Source organism: Myotis nattereri (assembly GCF_964212035.1).
Source record: "Myotis nattereri genome assembly, chromosome: 4".
NCBI classification, from domain to species: domain Eukaryota; kingdom Metazoa; phylum Chordata; class Mammalia; order Chiroptera; family Vespertilionidae; genus Myotis; species Myotis nattereri.
The window spans coordinates 4,932,155-4,952,969 of NC_138079.1; the positions used below are offsets into that span (position 1 = coordinate 4,932,155).

The 20,815-nt window shown below is 47.2% G+C and overlaps 1 protein-coding gene across 1 annotated transcript; it reads right to left on the minus strand.

The window, feature by feature from the left end:
• Positions 1-2,328: 2,328 nt before the first annotated feature.
• Positions 2,329-19,958, minus strand: PRLR (prolactin receptor; the record flags this gene model as incomplete). Its single annotated transcript, XM_081090518.1, has 8 exons — positions 2,329-3,601; positions 5,385-5,454; positions 6,008-6,107; positions 10,072-10,213; positions 11,799-11,968; positions 14,986-15,155; positions 17,103-17,235; positions 19,892-19,958. 8 exons carry the CDS (start codon positions 19,956-19,958, stop codon positions 2,591-2,593), a joined length of 1,863 nt encoding a protein of 620 aa, XP_080946644.1. The 3' UTR covers positions 2,329-2,590.
• Between the last annotated feature and the right edge of the window lie 857 nt (positions 19,959-20,815).

The window sequence follows — 20,815 nt, forward strand, 5'->3', positions numbered from 1 at the left end:
GCAGAGTCTTGGTCAATGCTACTCAAGGTGGACTATATCCCTTGGCCCTCTTAGAAGTTGTGTGTACTTTCGCAGGTCATTCTGTGCCATCATGTGAATCTTAAAGTACAGATAGATCTTACAAAATTATGCCTTCTCCTTACACACAGTGTTGTCCAGTGAAAGTCAAACAGACTTGACTTGTACTTTCCAAGAGAGGCGTTTCCATGTGCTGAAACAGCCTTTAGGAGAAGTGATCATGGAGAGCGGTACTTCTCAAACTTCATTACCCACAGGGGTCACCTGGGGAACTTAGTCAAATGCAGGTTCTGACTCTGTAGTTCTGGGCCAGGGAGACTGAGGTCTGCATTTCCATGCAGCGCCCAGGTGATGATGACACAGCTGGTCCTCAGGCCAGACTTTACGTAGCAAGGATCTAGGATAGCGGTCGGCAAACTCATTAGTCAACAGAGCCAAATATCAACAGTACAACGATCGAAATTTCTTTTGAGAGCCAAATTTTTTGAACTTAAACTATATAGGTAGGTACACTATTATTAACTTAATTAGGGTACTCCTAAGGCTTAGGAAGAGCCACACTCAAGGGGCCAAAGAGCCGCATGTGGCTCGCGAGCGGCAGTTTGCCCACCATGGATCCAGGAGGCAGAATGAACTTGGGGACAACTTTTCCAAATGTTCCGTGTACCCTTATGATGTTGATGTATTGGGAGAACAGAGCCTCAGGTCTATTATTTCTGCAATCTGGACGCCAGGACAGTGTATTCGCTTTCTACCATCAGGTCACCTCTGCCTCCAGTTCCCATCAACATGGGCTTGTTGGGTGGAATACTTAACTCACAGAGGTGAGCTCAAATTCTCTAAGTCCAGATGGGGAGTGGACAGAGAGAAAGGATTTGACATCAGGTGAAATAAACAAGAGAGGGAGGCAGCTCATGAGTTATGGATGCTCTCTTTAAGATGGAGATCCAGGCTTCTGATCCTTCTGGGGAGCCTGCCCCTGGCACTGACTCAGAGATTCTTACTACCAGACCCTGGTCTTTGTAGCTGTGCCCACCACTCCACAGGTGCTGTTTCTCAAAACATTTATTTGGAAACTTCTGACGTGAATGTTGTCTCTGCCAAGATTTTGCAAATGGATCTACTCCAGAGAGATAACTAACTCATGGCTTTGCTGAAAATATCTTTGCTGTCCAAGATTGCTCAGAAAAACAAAGCAAAACAAAACTCTCTCTCTAAAATAGTATACTGGATGTCACCACCCTCCTTTTTCACGATGACTTCTAGAATATTCACCCAGAGAAGAGCAGGAGGCCCAGATTAGCCCTAAATTACAGGAGAAAAAATTTCTGTGTGTGGAGAGTCCTAACACACTATTGGTGATTGTTGGTTAGTGTATCTGGAGAGAAAAGAACCAGGTAAACTATACTATGCTGCATTGGAAATTGAATTTTGTCACCCACCTCATACTCCTCAGTGGGCTTTGGGTGGTATGGCATTTGCTCCACAAATAGGGACTGCGTATACTATTATGGACTGTAAATGCTCCCTGCAGCCTCAGCAGAAAAGACTGTACCCTCTAACTACATAAACAGCTGTACTGGGAAGATAGAAAATACTCATTTACTTTACCTAAGTGGTAGAAAAATAGTCTTCAAAAATACATTGTTAAACTTACGGGTCTGTAGTAAAGTAGAATCTGTATGTACAGTAAGGCAGTATCTCCATGACCATCCCGCTGTGATTATCTGTGAAATTAAAGTTAGTCTTTTGGGGATTTTTTTTTTCCACTAAGAGAAGACTAGGGTGTATAATAAATTATCTGTTGTGTTGAAATGAAGCAGGAAACCATTTTAGGAGGATCCATCACGTCAAATTCACTTGCCTCCTGTGTGAGAAAATCTCTCTCCAAAACTATATTTTCTAGAGGCTTTAGGATGAAATACAATTTGGGAGAGGGGAATCCAGGCTTACCTGATTCCAACTATTTTAAGAAAAAGAAATGGAGGCATGATTTTTACTTGCATGTCAGCAACGTGTCACTAAGGTAACAGGAAGTGATGTAAATGACGTGTCGGTTCCGGAATGCATCCTTTCGTGTAATGTGTTATATTTGGTTAATCTCAATAAAATAGGAGAGGAGTGCAAAGGATAAGCAACTGGTTTTCAAAAGCAGCTTACATGGCATTCTTCTCTCATCTATCATCGCCCTGCGCTGGGTATGCTAACTCCTTCATTTCCTCCTGTCCTATGCCCAACCATGGGCGCCTTTTCCGGAGGCTTTACCTATTGGCACAGTCCCTCAGGAATACTAAGCAGTGTACTTCTATTGCATTGAACACACGCTTTTATAACTAAAAACAAACACTAGATCAGCAAGTCACAGGAAACAAAATGATCCGATCCCGAATCAGCTGTTGGAAAAAGAGGCCACTGGTTGAAAATGGAGCATGAAGAAGAGTGAACTGTGAGTTTTAGTAGTGTCATTCGAACCCCATTCTCGAACATTCTCTAGGAGAGGACATTTCATGTGCGCTGTAGCAGTACCTGAAGAAAAATCACATTTTAACCAACCATGCCAAAGATCAAGCCGTCACTGGAAAGAGTGCTTTAAGCACGCGGGGTCGAGGTAATCCAGCCCCCCGAGTCTGCAGTTGCTTGATGTCATGGCGAAGGCGGCCAGGTCTTTCTCCTCTTGATTCTGTGGCAAGGAGGGTGGGGCTTCCTCGGCTGGTTCTTCAAACAAAGCCAGGTCGGGGGCGGGCGGGTCCTGCACCAGCACCAGGATGCTGCTCTCCATCACCCCGGCCACCTTCGCGTACTCCTTGCTGGTCTTAGGAGCGCCGGCCTTCTCTGCCTGGCTGCCGTTCTCTTCTTGTTTGGGGAACAATGACAATGCTCCGTCCTTGTTGACCTTGTGAATCTCCACGTAATCCAAGGGTTTAGCAGAGATAACGGAGGTGTTCTCTTGGGGCAGTAGCCACGGGGTGTCTGGGTCAGTCTTGGAATGGAAGCTTTTCACCCCCCTCTGCTCGGCTGCCTTCTCCTCCCCTCCAGTCTCAGTGGTTTCCAAAGACGTTAGAGCACACTTGTCTGTTTTGTCCAACACGGTGGCAGAGGAACCTGCCGTGCCCAGGTCCAGCTTACACACATCAGCGATGTTGTGGTAAGACGATCTGGGGTTGTGCTGGTTGGGGGGCTGCGATGAAGGCCATGTTGAAGATTTGGGTCCATCAGCACAGACATTGGGGGCTCTGCCTTCCACGCTGGTGCTCTGAGAGTCCCAGGTGTGGGCACCATTTCCTTCAGGGTTCTCTGGCTCCTTAATGCCCCTAGGAGTGTGGACTGTGGAGGGACTTTCCTGGGACCCCTCACGATTGTTGGACAAAAGGGAAGGGCTGTCACAGCTGCCTTGGCCAGAGTCACTGTCGGGGTCCAGGGGTGTGGGCTTCAGCCCTGGATCGGGGTGTTCTTTTGAATGGACTTGCACCGGTTGCTGGTTCTCACTGTCAACGACTTCTAACAGCTCCACCAGCAAGTCCTCACAGTCAGAGGGGAAGTCCTGGCACCCCAGGGCACTCAGCAGTTCTTCAGACTTGCCCCTCTGTTAAAACAGACACACAAAGAAGGGCTGTGAGCTTCAGAACATTCCAAACCAGCACCAAAATGCAGCTGTGCTCACGGCCACGGGCAGCTGGAAGCTGTAACCGTCTAGCACAGGGGTGGGCAAACTTTTTGACTCGAGGGCCACAATGGGTTCTTAAACTGGACCGGAGGGCCGGAACAAAAGCATGGATGGAGTGTTTGTGTGAACTAATATAAATTCAAAGTAAACATCATTACATAAAAGGGTATGGTCTTTTTTTTCAATAGTTTTATTCATTTCAAATGGGCCGGATTACTCTAAGCAGTAATGACCATGAGTTTAATGGGCAGTAGTATATGCACAGATGAGAAACATAACTGTTATAGAAGAAACGTTTACTCTGGGACTCCAGAGGCTCTAAGATCTGGCTGCTGGTCTCCTAACCTCCTCCACCACTTTCTAGAATCTGGAAGCAGTTAAGTTGCTTCTCATCATTTCCTCCTCCTACTTCTGTATTCCTTCCTTCTGCCCCCTTCCTCTCCAATCCTCTTTTTCTCTCTTCTCTACTGCATTTCCCCTCTCTCTTCCTGCTAGTACATATTTTCCCATTCTCTTGCTCTTCCTTTCCCTCCTCTTTCTCTTTCTCCCTCGTTCTTCATTTTGCCTTCTCCTCTTCCTTTCCACTCTTCTTCCTGATCCTCTGACTTAGGTCAGGTACTTGTGCCTAAATCTTGGCTTTTTCACTTACTAATGGGTATTGATTTTGAACAAGCTGCTCAATGGTTCTCAGCTTCTCCATTTGTAAAATGGGAATAACAGTGTCATAGGGGAGCGTTCTTTTGAGGATTGGAGGTCATGTGATTGAGAAAACAATGACTTTTGCTTGTTTGTTTGTGACACAAAAAGAAGCTATTTTTTCATTAAGCTCCTGTGACTATAAGGTCAAGTAGTTCTTAATTTAGTTAGTTGAGATGTTCATGCTGGTTTTCAAAGGACAGTAGGGTTAAAGAACTGAACAAGGAACCCAAATTTCAGGGCCTGAGTCCCTGCTATGATATTTGCAGTCAAAGTGAATGTAGTCAAGCCAAATTCTCGGGGACTCACTTCTCACATTCTTGTACTGTTAGCCTCACGGTGGCTAGGTCACATGATATAATGCAAATGCAATTGCTCGTATAAATATCAGTGTTAAACTTAAGGTCAAATTGAAACTAAATATTTCAACCTGCAGAGAAATTTAAAATGTTCTAACCCACTTTTTCATTCAAAACACTTACCTTTAATTCCCACTTGAATCAGCCTAAGTGGGCCCTGGCAGACACCAGCCCACTGCACTGACCCAGTCTCAACTGTGAGCCCAAACAGAGCGACCACCACAGCAGGCTATTCTGTCACCATGACCTTCAGTAAAGAACATTCAAGTGAAAGCTTGCACCAAAGTGTGATGGAGGGCAGGGGGGCGGTAGGTCCCTTTTTTGTATTAAACAAAATATTCACCTTTTTTTCTAAATTGATTATTTGTACAGAATGTTCACATCTGTGCTTATGAATAGACCTGGTAAGTCTAGAAAGCATGACTATGTGTTGTCTCATTTTCTTGGCTTCCTCTCTCTTCCCTCTGACATTTAATGTCTCCTAGGAAGGACCCACATGCCTCACGCATCTTTCTCTAAAGAGGAGGGACAGTGGGGCAAGGGTGACTGAGGCAGCCGGGCCGAACGGATGGGGACTGTGTGTGCATGTGTAAAGGTCGTTATTGTAGACGGTGAGGCAGGAGACATGCTCCACCTCTGGCACTTACCTCCAGCAGATGAATATCCAGTCCTTTTATTTTTGGCCCAGGAACTGGTGGAAAGACGCAGGTCAGCATGCTGTAAAATAATGCGTGAGATAGAAAAAAATGACTCATTTGATCACTTTGTAATTTCTAAAAGGTTAGTATTACCTATAAATAGCTGCTACACGGACTATGGTAGAAAGGAGTTAAAACTGGGAGCGGGAGAGGGGGCGGGGCTACATGAAATTGACAATCAGTGGCGAAGACAATAATTATAGAGGCCAACATCAAAATTAGCTCTGGCTGACTGAGGGGCTGATTTGTAAATTAGTGGATTATTTGCACTAGCTGTTCCTCTTGATTTTAGCTGCTCTTGCCAGATTTATTTTTTATTTTTTGTTTATTTTTTACTATTTTCCAACTGCAAGCCTCAGTTTGATGGAAAGAGCACCAGCTTCAAATGAGTTCATTCTGCGACTTTTGCTGGTACTGACAAGATTTTCCTATGGGCAGCACACTGGAGCTAATGGCTAAAATCAGGTGCTTGAATTATCTGTAAGTTTCCATCATCTTGCTTTCGCCTTTAAAAAACAAAATCATTATCCCATAAACCATGGTGGGAGGAAGGTTGATAGACAATGAAGTACCTATAGCCCTTCATAGCCACTGCCCAGACCATAATCAGACAGACGACAACAGAAAGCACAGCCACAAAGATCCACACGGTGGTGTCTGTATTGGTGGAATCTAAAAAGAAACAGCCAGAAAGCTCTCATCACATATAGCATCATTAAATATGAGCGAACAAACTAAACTAATGAATGAAACTTTTGAAGGTAAGTCTCCCCCCTCCGTCACCCCACTTCGTACACCTCTTTTGATTTGGACAGCAATCCAGAGTAACATTAATGCTGGGTTAATTTTTCAAATTTATTACATTTCAATATATTCCATGTATTTTTATAGTAACCTATACTTTTAAAATCATTTTACATGTTATTTTATTTGCTACTTAAAGAGGAAAGCCAAGGTCACCGGGTAGTTTCAGTAATAATAAAAGGTATTACTTAAGTTCTTACTAAAAGCCATTGACAGTGTTAAGCTCTTTACATATTAGTATATTGTCTTGCATGTAAAGATGGGGCTCTAAACAAAGATGAGGCAGGGGTTCTCAACCTGTGGGTCGCAAACAATGAAAATACATCCTGCATATCAGATATTTACATTACGATTCATAACAGTAGCCACATTACAGTTATGAAGTAGCAACGAAAATAATTTTATGGAGAGAACCAAGATGGCGGCGAAAGGTACAGACCTGTGCATGCTGCCTCCCACAACAACATCGAGACTACCAACTATAAAACAAACAGTTATCATTCAGAACCATGGGAAAGCTGGCCCAGTGGAAGCTCTACAACTGGAAGGAAAGAAAGAAGAGCATTGAGACTGAGTAGGTTGTGCAGAGGCTCCAAGAACGGAGGTAAGGAGTTGCGCGCCAGGCGGGCTGCAATTGGATGTGTGGCTTTTTTCAATTGGAAGGGGCTGCAGACTCTCGAGCCCACTGAGCTTGTTTGGGGTGGAATTCTGAGGTCCCAGACCCCTACGGGGAGAGGCGGGACGGCCTTGCAATGGGCCGGAGAGCAAGAGTGGCTGTTTCATGGAACTGCTCGCCGGCACTCGGGGATGCGAGACGCTGAGTCACAGAGAGGCGAGGAGACGTGGAGATGTCATTGCCCTTGGACCCGCCCTGGTGATTCCTGGGGACCCCTGCCCTACTCAATTTACATCCCCACCCAAGCTGTGCTAGTGGCAAAAAGAGAACCACTGGCGTATTTGCAGCCCAGCCGAGCAGAATGCAGATTTCAACTCCTCGCATACATAAGGGACACACTCAAGAAGCAGAATCAGGTTCGGAGGAAGCCGGAGCCGGACCCGGCTGGGCCGGCGACGTGGAACCGCTGTACCAGCAAACGCACAGGCAAGTCCACCAGATCCAGTCTCACATGGGATGCTGGGAGATGGCAGACAGGCAGTCTGTGCACTTGGTAGAAAATGAAATCCAAGCAAGCATACCAGATATTCAGCCACCAGGAACACCTGGAGATTTTGTCCAGCAAGGAGCCACCCAACAAAGGACAGAATGCCAAACTTCGTGTTGCTGAGATGCCCCCGTGAGGCCGAGGTGGCCCCCGTGAGGCTGGGACAGCCCCTGAGAGGCGGGGACGGCCCCGGTGAGGCTGAGGCGACCCTGGTGAGGCTGGGACAGCCCCGATGGGGGTGGGACAGCCCCGGTGGGGTTGAGACGGCCCCAGTGGGGTTGAGATGGCCCCGGTGAAATTGAAATTGGCCCTGGTGAGGCTTAAACGGCCCTGGTGAGGCTGAGACGGCCCCAGTGAGGTCGAGACGTCCCCAGTGAGGTCGAGACGGCCCCGGTGAGGTCAAAATGGCCCCGGTGAGGTTGAAACGGCCCCAGTGAGGTTGAATCGGCCCCAGTGAGGCTGAAACGGCCCCGGTGAGGTTGAGATAGCCCCGGTGAGGCTTAGATGGCCCCGGTGAGGTTGAATTGGCCCCGGTGAGGTCAAGACGGCCCCGGTGAGGTTGAATTGGCCCTGGTGAGGTCGAGACGGCCCCGGTGAGGTCGAGATGGCCCCGGTGAGGTTGAGATGGCCCCGGTGAGGTTGAAACGGCCCCTGAGAGGTTGAGACGGCCCCTGTGAGGCTGAGACGGCCCCTGTGAGGCTGGGACGGCCCCGGTGAGGTTGAGACGGCCCCGGTGAGGCTGGGACGGCCCCGGTGAGGTTGAATCGGCCCCGGTGAGGTCGATAAGGCACTGGTGAGGTTGAGACTGCACCGGTGAGGTCGAGATGGCCCCGGTGAGGTCGAGTTGGCCCCGGTGAGGTTGAGACGGCCACGGTGAGGTTGAGAAGGCTCTGGTGAGGTTGAGATGGCCCTGGTGAGCTTGCAACGGCCCCGGTGCACTTGCAACAGCCCCGGTGAGGTTGAAACGGCCCTGGTGAGGTTGAAACGGCCCCTGTGAGGTTGAAGCGGCCCCTGTGAGGCTGAGACAGCCCCTGTGAGGCTGAGGCGGCCCCTGTGAGGCTGGGACAGCCCCTGTGATGCTGGGACGGCCCCTGTGGGGCTGGGACAGCCCCTGGGAAGCTGAGACGGCCCCTGTGAGGCTGGGACGGTCCCTGTGAGGCTGGGACGGCCCCTGGGAAGCTGAGAAAAATACCACATGAACTCACTCATTTATGGATAATAAGGACCATTATAGACTGATGAACAAAAATGGATACAGAGGCAGAGCAGCATTGAGCAGCAATGTCAAACTACAGTGGGAATCCTGGGGAGGGTTGGGGGGAGGGTAGGAGATCAACCGAAGGACTTGTATGCATGCATATGAGAATAACTAATGGACACAAGACACTGGGGGGTGGGGGAAGCCGGGGGAATATCAAGGGGGGGAAAAGAAAGGAAACATGTATAATATTCTTTGTAATACTTTAAGAAATAAAAAAAAAGTCTTTACAGGTGAGCCCTAGCCAGTTTGGCTCAGTGGATAGAGCATTGGCCTGTGTATTGAAGGGTCCTGGGTTCAAGTCAGGTCAAGGACACATGCCTGGGTTGCGGGCTTGATCTGCAGTAGGGGGTTGGCAGGAGGCAGTCAATCAGTGATTTTCTATCATCACTGATGTTTCTATCTCTCTCTCTCTCTCTCCCTTCCTCTCTGAAAGCAATAAAAAAATATTAATATTAAAAAAAAAGAGAATAATTTTATGGTTGGGGTCACCACAACATGAGGAACTGTATTAAAGGGTCGTGGCATTAGGAAGGTTGAGAACCACTGCAAGCATGATATACTCGTTAGCATGTTACTGTAAAGTTGTAGGCTGGGATTTGAATCCAGGCCTTCTGCCTGTAGACCCTGTGCTTTTATATGGTGAGAGCCAGGGCTGGACAGGATGCATGTACGTCTTATGACCCACAGCTCTTTCCAGTACGACAAACCAATGCAACTCCTGATACTCTGGCCAGGCAAGTTGTCACAAGCACTAGGCTTTGCCACTTGGTTCTGGGCAAGACTTCTAACCTCACCGAATTTCAGTTTCCTCACTTTTAATTCTTAATGGCAAGTCTATTCTCTCTGAATACCTCAGAGGGTTGGGAGGACCAAACAAGGGGAAGACTTTGTAAACCGTAAAGTACTTTGGACATGCACGATGAATTGTTCTCTTCTGAAATCCAAGGCGCCATGTTTAACGGCACTGTTAGAATCATGGGCCTCTCACTTACTGTGCCGTAACTAAGAGACCAATGTGGAATTGACATGGGAGACTGAAAATCAGTTCAGCTCAGGCCCTTATGATGGGAAACCACCTTATAAATTCTGGGAGAACTAGATGATGACCTTGACTAAATGACAAGGATGGGCAGACGGGGAAGGCAGAATGACCATCAAGCCCTCTGATGCACACCAAGCCTATGTCTGCAGCTTTAGAAACTGGTCCTCACCGACAGTGACCGCAACACTGCTACACTTCCAAGTGTCTTTGTGTTGGGTAGAGAAACGATATTCGTACCTCTACTCATCCCTCTTAGTAGGGCTCAAAATAGTTTCTCTATTAGTAGTGATGACACCCAAATTTACTATATCCATTCTATTCTAAAAATATTTAAGGATATAAGCAAAACGAATCCAAGACACTCACCATCAGGTATGTGAATGGAGCCTTCTGGGCCCCACTCACTCCAGAATCCGTGGTCTGGCTTGCAGCGAACCTGGACAAGGTATTTCTTTCCTGGATGTAAGCTGAAAATCTTAAACTGGGTTTGCTGCCCAGTGAAATGAACCTAAGGAGAAGCAAGGAAAACAGAAGTCACTCTGGCTTATGTTCTGAAGAAACAGACTTTTCCCTTAGAGAAGAAACTATTGGAGGAGTGAGGCCAGGCGATCAGACTTAATAGATACCTTGCCCTCACCATTCTACCCTCTCAGCCCATCCCTTTTCACTCTGAAACATTGTTCACACAAAAATTAACAGGTTTTCTACCTCTCCATTTGGAACTCTATTTCAGAAAGACAAATATTCCACACCCTCCTCACTGCCTTCAAAATTCTACTTTACAGAAGGTGACCAGTTAATAACATCATAAAATAGTTATTTTGTGAACCCCAATGAAGTAATTGATTCAAGGATCATTCAAGTAAAGCCACTAGAGAACTGGGATGCAATAGTGCACAAATTAAATGTGACTTTACAATTCAGGCACCAGGCTGACTCCTAAACCAGGGGTCAGTTTTAGCATCATGTATGAGGTCAACCAGATGGTTTGTGTCCCCTGACATGATGTGATAGGAAGTAATATAATGTCACCTCTGAAGTCCTTTTGCCCCAAACTGTCCAACCCGAATCTAATCAATTCTTTAGATCTAATGTCTGGTTACAGGAAATATAGGGGCAGAGAAATTAGCAAAATGGCCTCACAAAGAATTAATCAGATTAATGCAAAAGAGAGAGCATTCTACGGGACTGAGCACACTGAGACTGAAGGCACATAACTAATGACCAGTCACGTGCATTGTCCTGGATGGATGCTGGTCTGGACAAACTAGCTGTTAAAGACATTTTTTTGAAGTAATTGGAGGAACTAAAATACGGACAGGCTACTTGAATTATGTAAAAATTTTATTTAATTTTCAATGTCCGATTTTATTTGGGCTATGTTTAAAAATGTTTCCTTTCTAAAAGAGACAATCTAAAGCAGTGGTTGCCAACCATTCAAACCTCACAGACCACCACTGGTCTGTGGACCACCGGTTGCCAACCACTGACCCAAAGTACTTAAAGTGGAATATCAGAATGCCTATAATTTATTGTATTATTTATTATTTTTAAAACATTTATTTGAGAGACAGAGAAAGAACATTGATTTTGTTGTTCTACTTACTCGTTCATTCATTGGCTGCTTCTTGTATGTTTCCTACCTGGGGATCGAACCCCCAACTTTGGCATATCAGGACAACACGCCAACCAAAAAAGCTACCCGGCCAGGGCCTCTTGTATTATTTCTTTACATTAAAATAATTTGAAGTGAATAAAAATGCCACTGGCCATTGACTGCTTACACTGAGATTTTTTCCTCCCACTTAGTGCCACTGAAGTACTCTCATAGGTGTCTAGATCTATGATATCCTGAAGAAGGTGGTTTGGAAACCTGGTGGAAGAGATTGTTCAGTGCAAAGAAGGGATTAGCCTTGGGAGAGCTGTGAAGATGCACCCCATCAACCCCAAGGGAGGGGATAAGGCCCTTCGACATCAGCATCAGGAGGGCAACATGATGCCCAGTAGTTAGGAGGAAAGACCTGTTCCCCATAGCAAGGGTTTAATCTTTGTCAAAGGACATGGTTCCTTCCAAATGCTCGTGGTTGACTCACCTCCCACTCATTTGCTTTTTCAGGCTTTAATCGAATTTCGTATTGTAGTGTGAGCCAGCCGGATCTTACGTCGACCTGGGCAGGGGGAAACCATTTTATCCACAGGTACGGTTTTTGGTCTTCTGGATGTTTTACTTCCAAAATCAGGTTTATTGGAGGGTCTGGTTCAACTGAAAATAGGAAAGAAATCCCATATTTAGTAAAAAGGGTATTTGAACACAAAACTGTATGACTTCCAGTTTCACTCCACCCTGCTTAAGAGACACCTTGTATTTGATGTCAGGTGCTGGTCAGCAGAGTTGGGGTCAGGTTGAAGCAAGGGAGATATGTAGGATGAAAAGTTTCAAGAGGAACAAGTGGCCAACAAGCACACAAAAGACCCATAGTGTCATCAGTCATTTGGGAGACGCAAATCAAAATCGCAATGAGATACCATTTCATCCCCACTTAGGATGGTTGAAATTCAAGAAATGCAAAATAACAGATGAGAGTGTTGGAGACATTCCCTCATACATTGCTGGTGGGAATGTAAAATGGTGCAATGCTGTGGAAAAAGTCTGGAACTTACTCAAAAGGTTAAATATTAAGTCACGTCACCCATCAATTTCATGTCCTAGCCAGCATACTAAAAGAAATGAAGGCAGGTGTTCAAACAAAAACTCATCCATGAATGTTCATAGCAGCTCTATTCATAATAGCCAATAGGTGAAAACAACCCAATTGTCCATCAACTGATGAATGGCTAAACAATATCCATAGAATGAAACATTATTCAGCCATAAAGAGGGAGGCAGTATGTATTGATACAGGCTATAACACGGATGAATCTTGAGAACATTACACTATGTGAAAGAAGACCACCTATGATATGACTCCATATATATACAACATACCCAGAATAGGCAAATCTGTAGAGAAAGAATGCAGATTAGTGGAGCTGGAGTAAGGGCGGAAATCTGGAATAACTACTTAATGGGTATTTGGAGTCATGAAAGTTTTCTGGAACTAGATAGTGGTGATGGTTGCATAACATTGAGAATGAAGTAATACTGAGCAGTAAATTGCATACTTTAAAATGGTTAAAATGGTGAATTTTATGTTATGTGTATATTACCATGTTAAAAAAAATAAGGAGGCACTTACTCTCATATTCCTTCAAGTACAAGTCTGTGAGTGCCTCACTGAGAGTGAGCTGCCTAGAACCCTGGCTTGCCTTATCCTAGTCTCCGTCCTGCTAGTCAGTAATACTTTCTCTCTTCGTTTATTACCTCCTCAGCCCACTCTCCACACCAGGTGGCATAAGAGTGAATGTAGCTATGGTGTACTTGACATTATAACCTGCAATTACCTACAAAAGGAACGTCAGAAAATTTGCCACTAATCCTAATGCTTCTATGTTACTAAGTAAATACCTAAGCAAGATTATTTTGTATGCACTCACTAAACAAACATCAGTTATTCAATATAAGTTTTAAGTTAAACAATTCTGAGAAATGCCTCTGATCAAAAAAATATTGTGCACAAGTCCGTGTACAATGTCCAGGGTGAATTCTTTAAAGCAGTTTCTCACCCTCAGCATCATCTGTATTTTGGATCAGGTAACTCTTGGTTGTGGGGGCCAACCTGAGCATTGGGGGGTGCTGAGCGGCATCTCTGGTCTCTGCCTATTAGATGTCAGTAATACCCTCGTCTCCCCTCCCTGGGCTATGATAATAAAAAAAAATGGCCCTAACTGGTTTGGCTCAGTGGATAGAGCGTCAGCCTGCAGACTGAAAGGTCCCAGGTTCGATTCCGGTCAAGGGCATGTACCTTGGTTGCGGGCACATCCCCAGTAGCGGGTGTGCAGGAGGCAGCTGATCAATGTTTCTCTCTCATTAATGTTTCTAACTCTCTATCCCTCTCCCTTCCTCTCTGTAAAAAATCAGTAAAATATATTTTTTTAAAAAAGTGTCTCCTGCCATTGCCAAATATCTGTGGGAGGCAAAATAGACCCCAGTTGAGAATCACTGCTTTCAAGTGATATAGGAGTTACTCATTTTAGAAACTTTTCTTGCTTTCACTGTTTTGCTCTCAAATACTAGTTGAATCTTTGAGGGCAACACAATTCAAGAAAGAACCATAAAGAAGAAATTATTTGGCATTTAGCATCTTAAAGACTTCATATCTCATGTAAATTTATATGACTGAAATTTATTGTATTCTGACTTGTCAGTGGGTTACCTTGTGGATTTTCCTAAACTAAGATTCAACTCACTTTCTACCTCCATGCTCATTGCAATGATTTGCTGGGGGCAGAAAACCTTCAAATATGAGCCAGTTGGTGTTATCAGCCACTGATAACATGACAATGCAATGACATGCACGTGCGTATTTGAGATTCCCAGCCTAATTTCCCTTGTTGGGTGGCGTTAGGTAAATCTTAGGTAACCTTGAGTCTAATACTTCTCCCTAGATTATTATCAAAGATGAGGGCTGACCCCAGTCCTGGCTAACCCATGTCTTGTCCTAAGATTCCCTTTGTCATCCCTGCTAAACCACAGAGGCCGCTGCCGTGATGCCTTCTTGCCCTGCAGCTCAATGTGGATCATGCAAAGCAAGCTCTTGGGTTGATTTTGTTTTGCTTTGCTAATGGGGTCCGCAAACCTGGTACGTGTGGTTGTGGCCTTCGGCCTGCGGTTCAAGCAACATGCTTTACTCCCCCAATTCTTTATTTGTAAAAGAAGAGTTCCAGTTGCTAAGAAGTATGTGCACATTGAGAATTCAATTTGGGCAAAGCAGTTGGAGCTGGTCCTGTGGGTGTAGAAGCAGATGAACTCCAAGAGCTGCTACTCTCGTGAGCCGCTCTGTCCTCCGGGAGGAGAGAGAACAGAAGTCCCAGCTCGCCTCGGGGGAAGGGGACATTGATTGCAGGAGGAGGGCTGGAGGGAAGGACTGATAAGAGAAGCACAAATAGAACACTCCTGTTGGGTGCAAGGGGATGGGAAGAAAGGTCAAAGGGAAGAAGAGAAACACAAGGACCCCAAACACTGTCATGAATGATTCCATACAAATTCTCAGTTGATGAGAATAGTGTGAATTTTCTCATCTGTCTCTCTGGTGATTCATCCATAAGCCAGGAAGACTCAAATGAAGTTTGACTCTTGGTAGATCTGTGATGGGGTAAGAAATTCCTCACCCATCCCCTTACCTATGTAAGTCACATCCACATAATGCGGATCTGAGGAGTTGCTTCCCATCTGGTTCGTGGCATTTACTGTGATGACGTACATTGTCCAAATGGAGGTGTGCTTCTTGTCAAAGTAACAGGAGTTGGGGCCACTGGTTTTGTAGTCTGGACATTCATAGATGAACGGATTTCTGCAACATATTATACACTAGGAGTGAGTAAGAAAGTAGTAAAAAGAGCCTAGTTTTTTTCTTAATAGATCAATACCACTGGATTTTGGGGATCAGTGCTGAAGAACGGCACCCCCAAGCTTTGTGCCCTGGAGAATGCTGGGGAAGTGGGTGGAAGTGTCACTTCAGAGCTTGCTGACTCTGCTTCTCATCAACCCTTCCTTTCTATGGTATCTGGTGGGCTTTGTGACATATGCCCCCTGCCAATATATGCTGGAACTTTCAACAGCCAAGGCACCACCATGCCAGAGGTCCCGCCCCTGGGTCATCTCAGGAAACAGGGACCTTCCCCCGCACCTAACACTCAGGGGGCATGCACATGCAGCATTCGTTGCACATGTAGATTGAATTACATTTCATTTAAAAAAGGTGCAAGAGAATAAAAGCTGATGCCAGCATATTTCATATTGCACCAGTCAGCAACAGTGATGTGACTGTGAAGAAAGATATTTCAGGCCCAAGAGGCTCATCAGTCTGTTCTCCCGAGCTTTGGGGGCCTCCACGCAAGACGCTCCCCACAGGTGTGGAGGAGCATCCCATTCGGGTTGCCAGTGGAGCTCCTGAATGGGTGACTTGACACCCTGTGGGCCCCAGACAGGCTGACAGCTCTGTGTACACAGAGTGCAGGCGCTGGGCGGTGGGCCAGCTGCTGCTACCGGTAAGTGGAGCTTCCCTGGGGAAGGAGATGGCTGTCCCTGGATTTCCAGGGGACTCTCCCTGAGGGGTAACGAAATCCTCACCCACAGATGACCCCTTTCAGTCCGCCCTGCAACCTGGGCTCCAAATACACCCTCTGGGAGATCAAGGATCTGGGATGAGCAATTTCCTAAGGGAAAAACCTCACCTTCCTAGAGGGCTTTTAATTTTCTTGGACACAAAACTAGTTTGAAAAGCTAATGTTCCATGGTTGTCTTTTTATGTTGCAAAAGTAATTATTACTAAAATAATTATAAATAGCAGCAGGCTTACAGATAAGCATTTGAAATGAACTAACACTCAGCCAACACTTACATGGGACCTTGGGCTGCAGCCTAAGTCTGGGACAGGCAATTGGAAACATTGCTATTATAGTCTCTCCTGATCCATGGGGCTATGTTCTAAGACCCAAAGTAGATGCCTGGAATGCTAGGGCATTGAACCACATATATACTGTTGTTTTTCTATACATACATACATACATACATACCTATGATAAAGTTTAATTTTATAAATTAGGTACAGTAAGAGATTAACAACAATAACTAATATTAAAGTAGAACAATTATAACAATATGCTATAATGAAAGTTATATTTATGTTCTCTCTCTCTCTCTCTCTCTCTCTCTCTCTCTCTCTCTCTCTCACTCTCAAAATACCTTATGCTACTGTACTCACCCTTCTGATGAAGTGAGGTGATACAGGCTGATGTGATGAGATGAAATGAGGAGGACACAGGCATGTGACATAGTGTTAGGCTACTATCGGGCTACTTGATGGATCTGATAACCCAAGTGACTAACAGGCAGGTAGCTAGAGGGGATGACAAAGGGATGACTCACATCCCAGGTGGGTTGAAGCAGGATAGTGTGAAATTTCATCACGTGACTCAGAATGGCACAAAATTTAAAATGTAGGGACTGTTTATTTTTTGGAATTGTCCATTTAATACTTTTGGACTGTGGCTGATCGCTAGTCACTAAAACCCCGGAAAGCAAAACTCCGGATATGGGGCCACTACGTGGGATTGCTGAGCTGGCGGATGAGCTGACGCACATTGAGATGGAGCTTCATGGACATGACAGGAGAATGTGGATGTGGATGCTGGGTCCCTTCCCCAGAAGAAAGAGCCTTGTTAGCGGCTACCCGGGGCCGTGTGCGAGTTCTCACTCAGAAGCAGCCCTGCGTTGCCTGGAGAGCGGGCACACTCACCCTTCCTTGCGGTAGGTGAGCGTGTAGTTGGTGGGAAGTCCTCCGTCCGGCCCCGGCTTCCACCAGCATGAGAAGGTCTCCTTTTCGGTGGAGCGGCATTTCGAGATCTTGGGCTTCCCAGGAGGTGACTGTCCTAGAAAAAGCCAGAAGCTACTGGAATCAATCTCAAGGTCCATTCAAGAATTCGATCATCCTGCTGGTGACAAAAGCAGGTTTATGGGACCCTGCCAGTGAGGGGGTCTTGGGTGAAGAGGCCCAGGGGTGGGGGGCTCAGACATGCCAAAGTGCTAGCATCTAACAACCCTCCTCCGTGGGCTGCCCTTTGTTGGCTGGATGGGGAGGGAGGGAGGGAGGGAGGGAGAGAGAGAGAAAGAGAGAGAGAGAGAGAGAGAGAGAGAGAGAGAGAGAGAGAGAGGAACAGAAAGAGAGGATGAAAGAGAGAGGAAGGAAGAGAGTGCGAGAAAGGGAGAGAGCTTTTCAGTGGTAATGGAGAGATGGTGGTGGTGGTGGTGGTGGTGGTGGTGTGTGTACTGTGTGAGATGGAGATAACAGCAATCTAGGATCAAGTGACAAACTGTGAAATTCCAACAGAGAGTGAGCATCAGGAGTAGGATGGGCTGAGGAGTGTGCTCCCTTCTGTAAGCCCATGGAGTCTATGCAGCTGGTACCCGCCCACGGCATGAGGGTGGCAGTAAAATGAATTCTCCCCCTTTGCTACCACAGTGCTCTCTGGCACTTGTCACTCTGCTCATTGATCTACATCTTTCTGTCATTTCCTCACAAGGGACTTTTGTGATTCATTGTGTCACGGGTGCTCCTCCCTCAGCTTCCTCCTTCCCCTCCCCCTTCCCGCCTCCTTTCCTTCCTTTCCCTCTCCTTTCCTTCCTTTCTCCTTCATTTTTCCTGAGTTCCACTCCACTTAGACCTGTAACCCTATCTCACAGTACATCTCCCCATTGCCCCCACCCCCATTTCTGAATCCTGGTTGTCAGTGTCTTTTCCTTTCACATTTCCCTCTCTCTCCTTGGGCTTTTATGTGGTGAGGGGCGATGGGCTTCCTTGCAATGCTATGGCTTCTGGGAGACAGGAACCATGGAGAGAAGTGGGGGAGTGGGGAGTTGGTCTCCTGGCTCGGAGCTACCATGATGACTGCCCAGGCCCAGCTGGAAGCTAGAAGGTCTGAAAGAGGTGACGTGGAAAATACAACGTCAAGGGAACAGAATGTTTTAGTTGCCTAAACCCCGAAGTTTATCTGCCAGGTCCCGGAGGGCATGTGTGGCCCTGAGAGTTGGCCCTGTCAGTCCTTTTCCCTGAGCTGGGAGCCTGCAGCTTAGTTTGGAGTCAGGAGCTGGAAGGAGAGCTGTCAGGTGCGGGTCTCGGCCACTAGGGGGCAGGGATTCCCTCTCTTTTCTCCTCACCCCTCATGCTGGCTCCTGAGCCAGAACTTCTAGCGGAGCAGCAGAACCAAAAGATGGGGCGAGTGGGCACCAGGCAACACTGGTCAGAAAGCAGGATTTAGTGAATGGCATCTCACAGGCTGGGCCGAGGCCGCCAGGCTGATGGTCGGCTGAGCCGCACCGCAGCTCCAAGCCCCCCCAAACGGCCCTCCAGCCCGCCTGGCGCTCGCGCTGCCCACGGCTGTCACACTGCTCGTCCTCTCGGGCAATGTCACAGGCTGATGCGAGGGCTTGGGTTGTGCTTGGTTCTCATCATGGCTGGGGAGGAGTGTGTGAAGTAGAAAGAAAAGTTTATTTAAAAAACCCAAGCCCTGTGGCTCAGAACTGAGCAGACAGGCCACTGTTGATCTGAGCTCTTAGCGTTTCCCGTGGATTCTCCCCATCTCTGCTTCCCTTTGCTCTCTCTCTGAAAGTCTCTCACATTTCCCTGGCTGCTGGCAGTGCCTCTAGAAACTCCATAGAGGACAGTAAAGTGATCAAATGTTCCCTTCACCCACTTTAGAGGAGACAGTTAAAATGAATGGACTGCCGCCTTACCTCCATGAAGTGCACACAGACCCAGGGACAGCCACACAGGCACCTACACACGGGCCCACACATAGGTCCACGGAGCCCGCATTAGAAACACACAGAAGTATACTCAAGTGCATGCTTAGAGACGTACGCACTGGTGCACACTCAGAAATATACCCACACACAGAGGTGCACATACAGATGGACACCCACACAGGTGCACACAGAGAAGCAGTTGCAATCAGGCCCATATGGAGAAGTCAATATACACGCAGGGGCACCCCAAAGTATACACACCCAGAAATATGAAGGGTAGACACGCAGGTGCACAGTCTGGGGTAGCTGTGAACTCACTGGCCCCATTAGCACAGGCGGTCGAGTTGGCTGCACCCATTTCCCGCCAGGCAACAACACTCCCTCTCCTCTCTTTATAGGTTTTCCAAGATTTTTCACAGACAGTATTTCATTTGAGGTGGAGGCACCATCACTCTCCTCAAGTTGAAAAGGTGGGAACCCACAGCGATTAGGTTGGGGCTCGAGGTTCCACAGCTGGTGGCTGCCAGCCCGGCCGCAGCCCTGGTCGCGGTGCGGAGCTGCTTCGCTGCACCCCCGGGATGAAGGTGCAGGTCCGCACGGAGACAAGCTTTGCACTGAGAGTTTGCACTCACGAATGGTGCCAAATACACTGCAAACAACGTCCTAGCAGCACATTCTCAGTTCTCAGAACTGCACGGCAAGAGGACTGCAAGGACGCTCCATCCTCCCAGCAAACACCCCCTCCCGTCCCCCCCTAAAGAGAGCAGGGCGGCTCTTACTTACCGTTCAGAAGACGGATGTGGAGAAAAAGGAGCAAAAGCCAGACACACGTGGATGGCGCGTTTCCCATCATGTTGGCTGCCTTCTGTGTCCGCGGGAGTCAGAGGCTCACTGGAAGAGAGGGCGGCAGGCCAGCTTTTAGAGAGGACAGTCGGGTCGGGCCCAGGCGCCCCTTGATTCTGGGTGTTTGCAAAAGACTTTTGCTCCCCGCTTTCAGTGAAGGACAAGCCAGGAGGGAAGGAATGCCGGGAGAGGAGCATGGTCCGATGGCTTGGCTCAGAGGCATCAATGCGCACATGCTGGGGGAAATCCCACCAGCAGAGGTCATCAGATGACAACATTCAAGGGCAGCCATGGCAGTCGGCTCCTTTCGCACACCCCAAAGAAAACTGCTCTCTTCCGCCCAGCAGTCACCTAACAACACATCGCCCTGTGGGTGCGAAGGGACGCGGTGCCACACCAGGGAGGGCTTTGCTCTGACAGCCAAACGCAAAGCAGTGGAACGTGGGTGCACTCAGCACAACTCCAACTTGGCCTCATTGATGCCACACAGTTGGGGGGGGGGGCCTTCCTCGGGAGGTGCAGGCTGAGAAGGATCTGGAAATCTTGGCTACAGGCATGGCCATGAACCACGCGGTGAACTTTGGTGAACTTCCATGTGGTTTCTCTCTCCCCTTTGGAAAAGCCCCATAAACAAGAAATGACAAACCCAGTAATAATTCAAGTCCCTTGGGTGCCGAGTGTTAAGTAAGATTGAACCTGCAGGGTTGAGAGTTTCAAGAAATTTATTATTAATATTATTTTACCCTTGGAACCAGTTTCAGAGCCTCTAAATGTCCTTTTCTTTAGACTCCACGCAGCTCTCAGAAAACAACAGAGTGGATGAACTGAGTACAACTGCTTGGAAAAACAAAGCATACAGTTTCC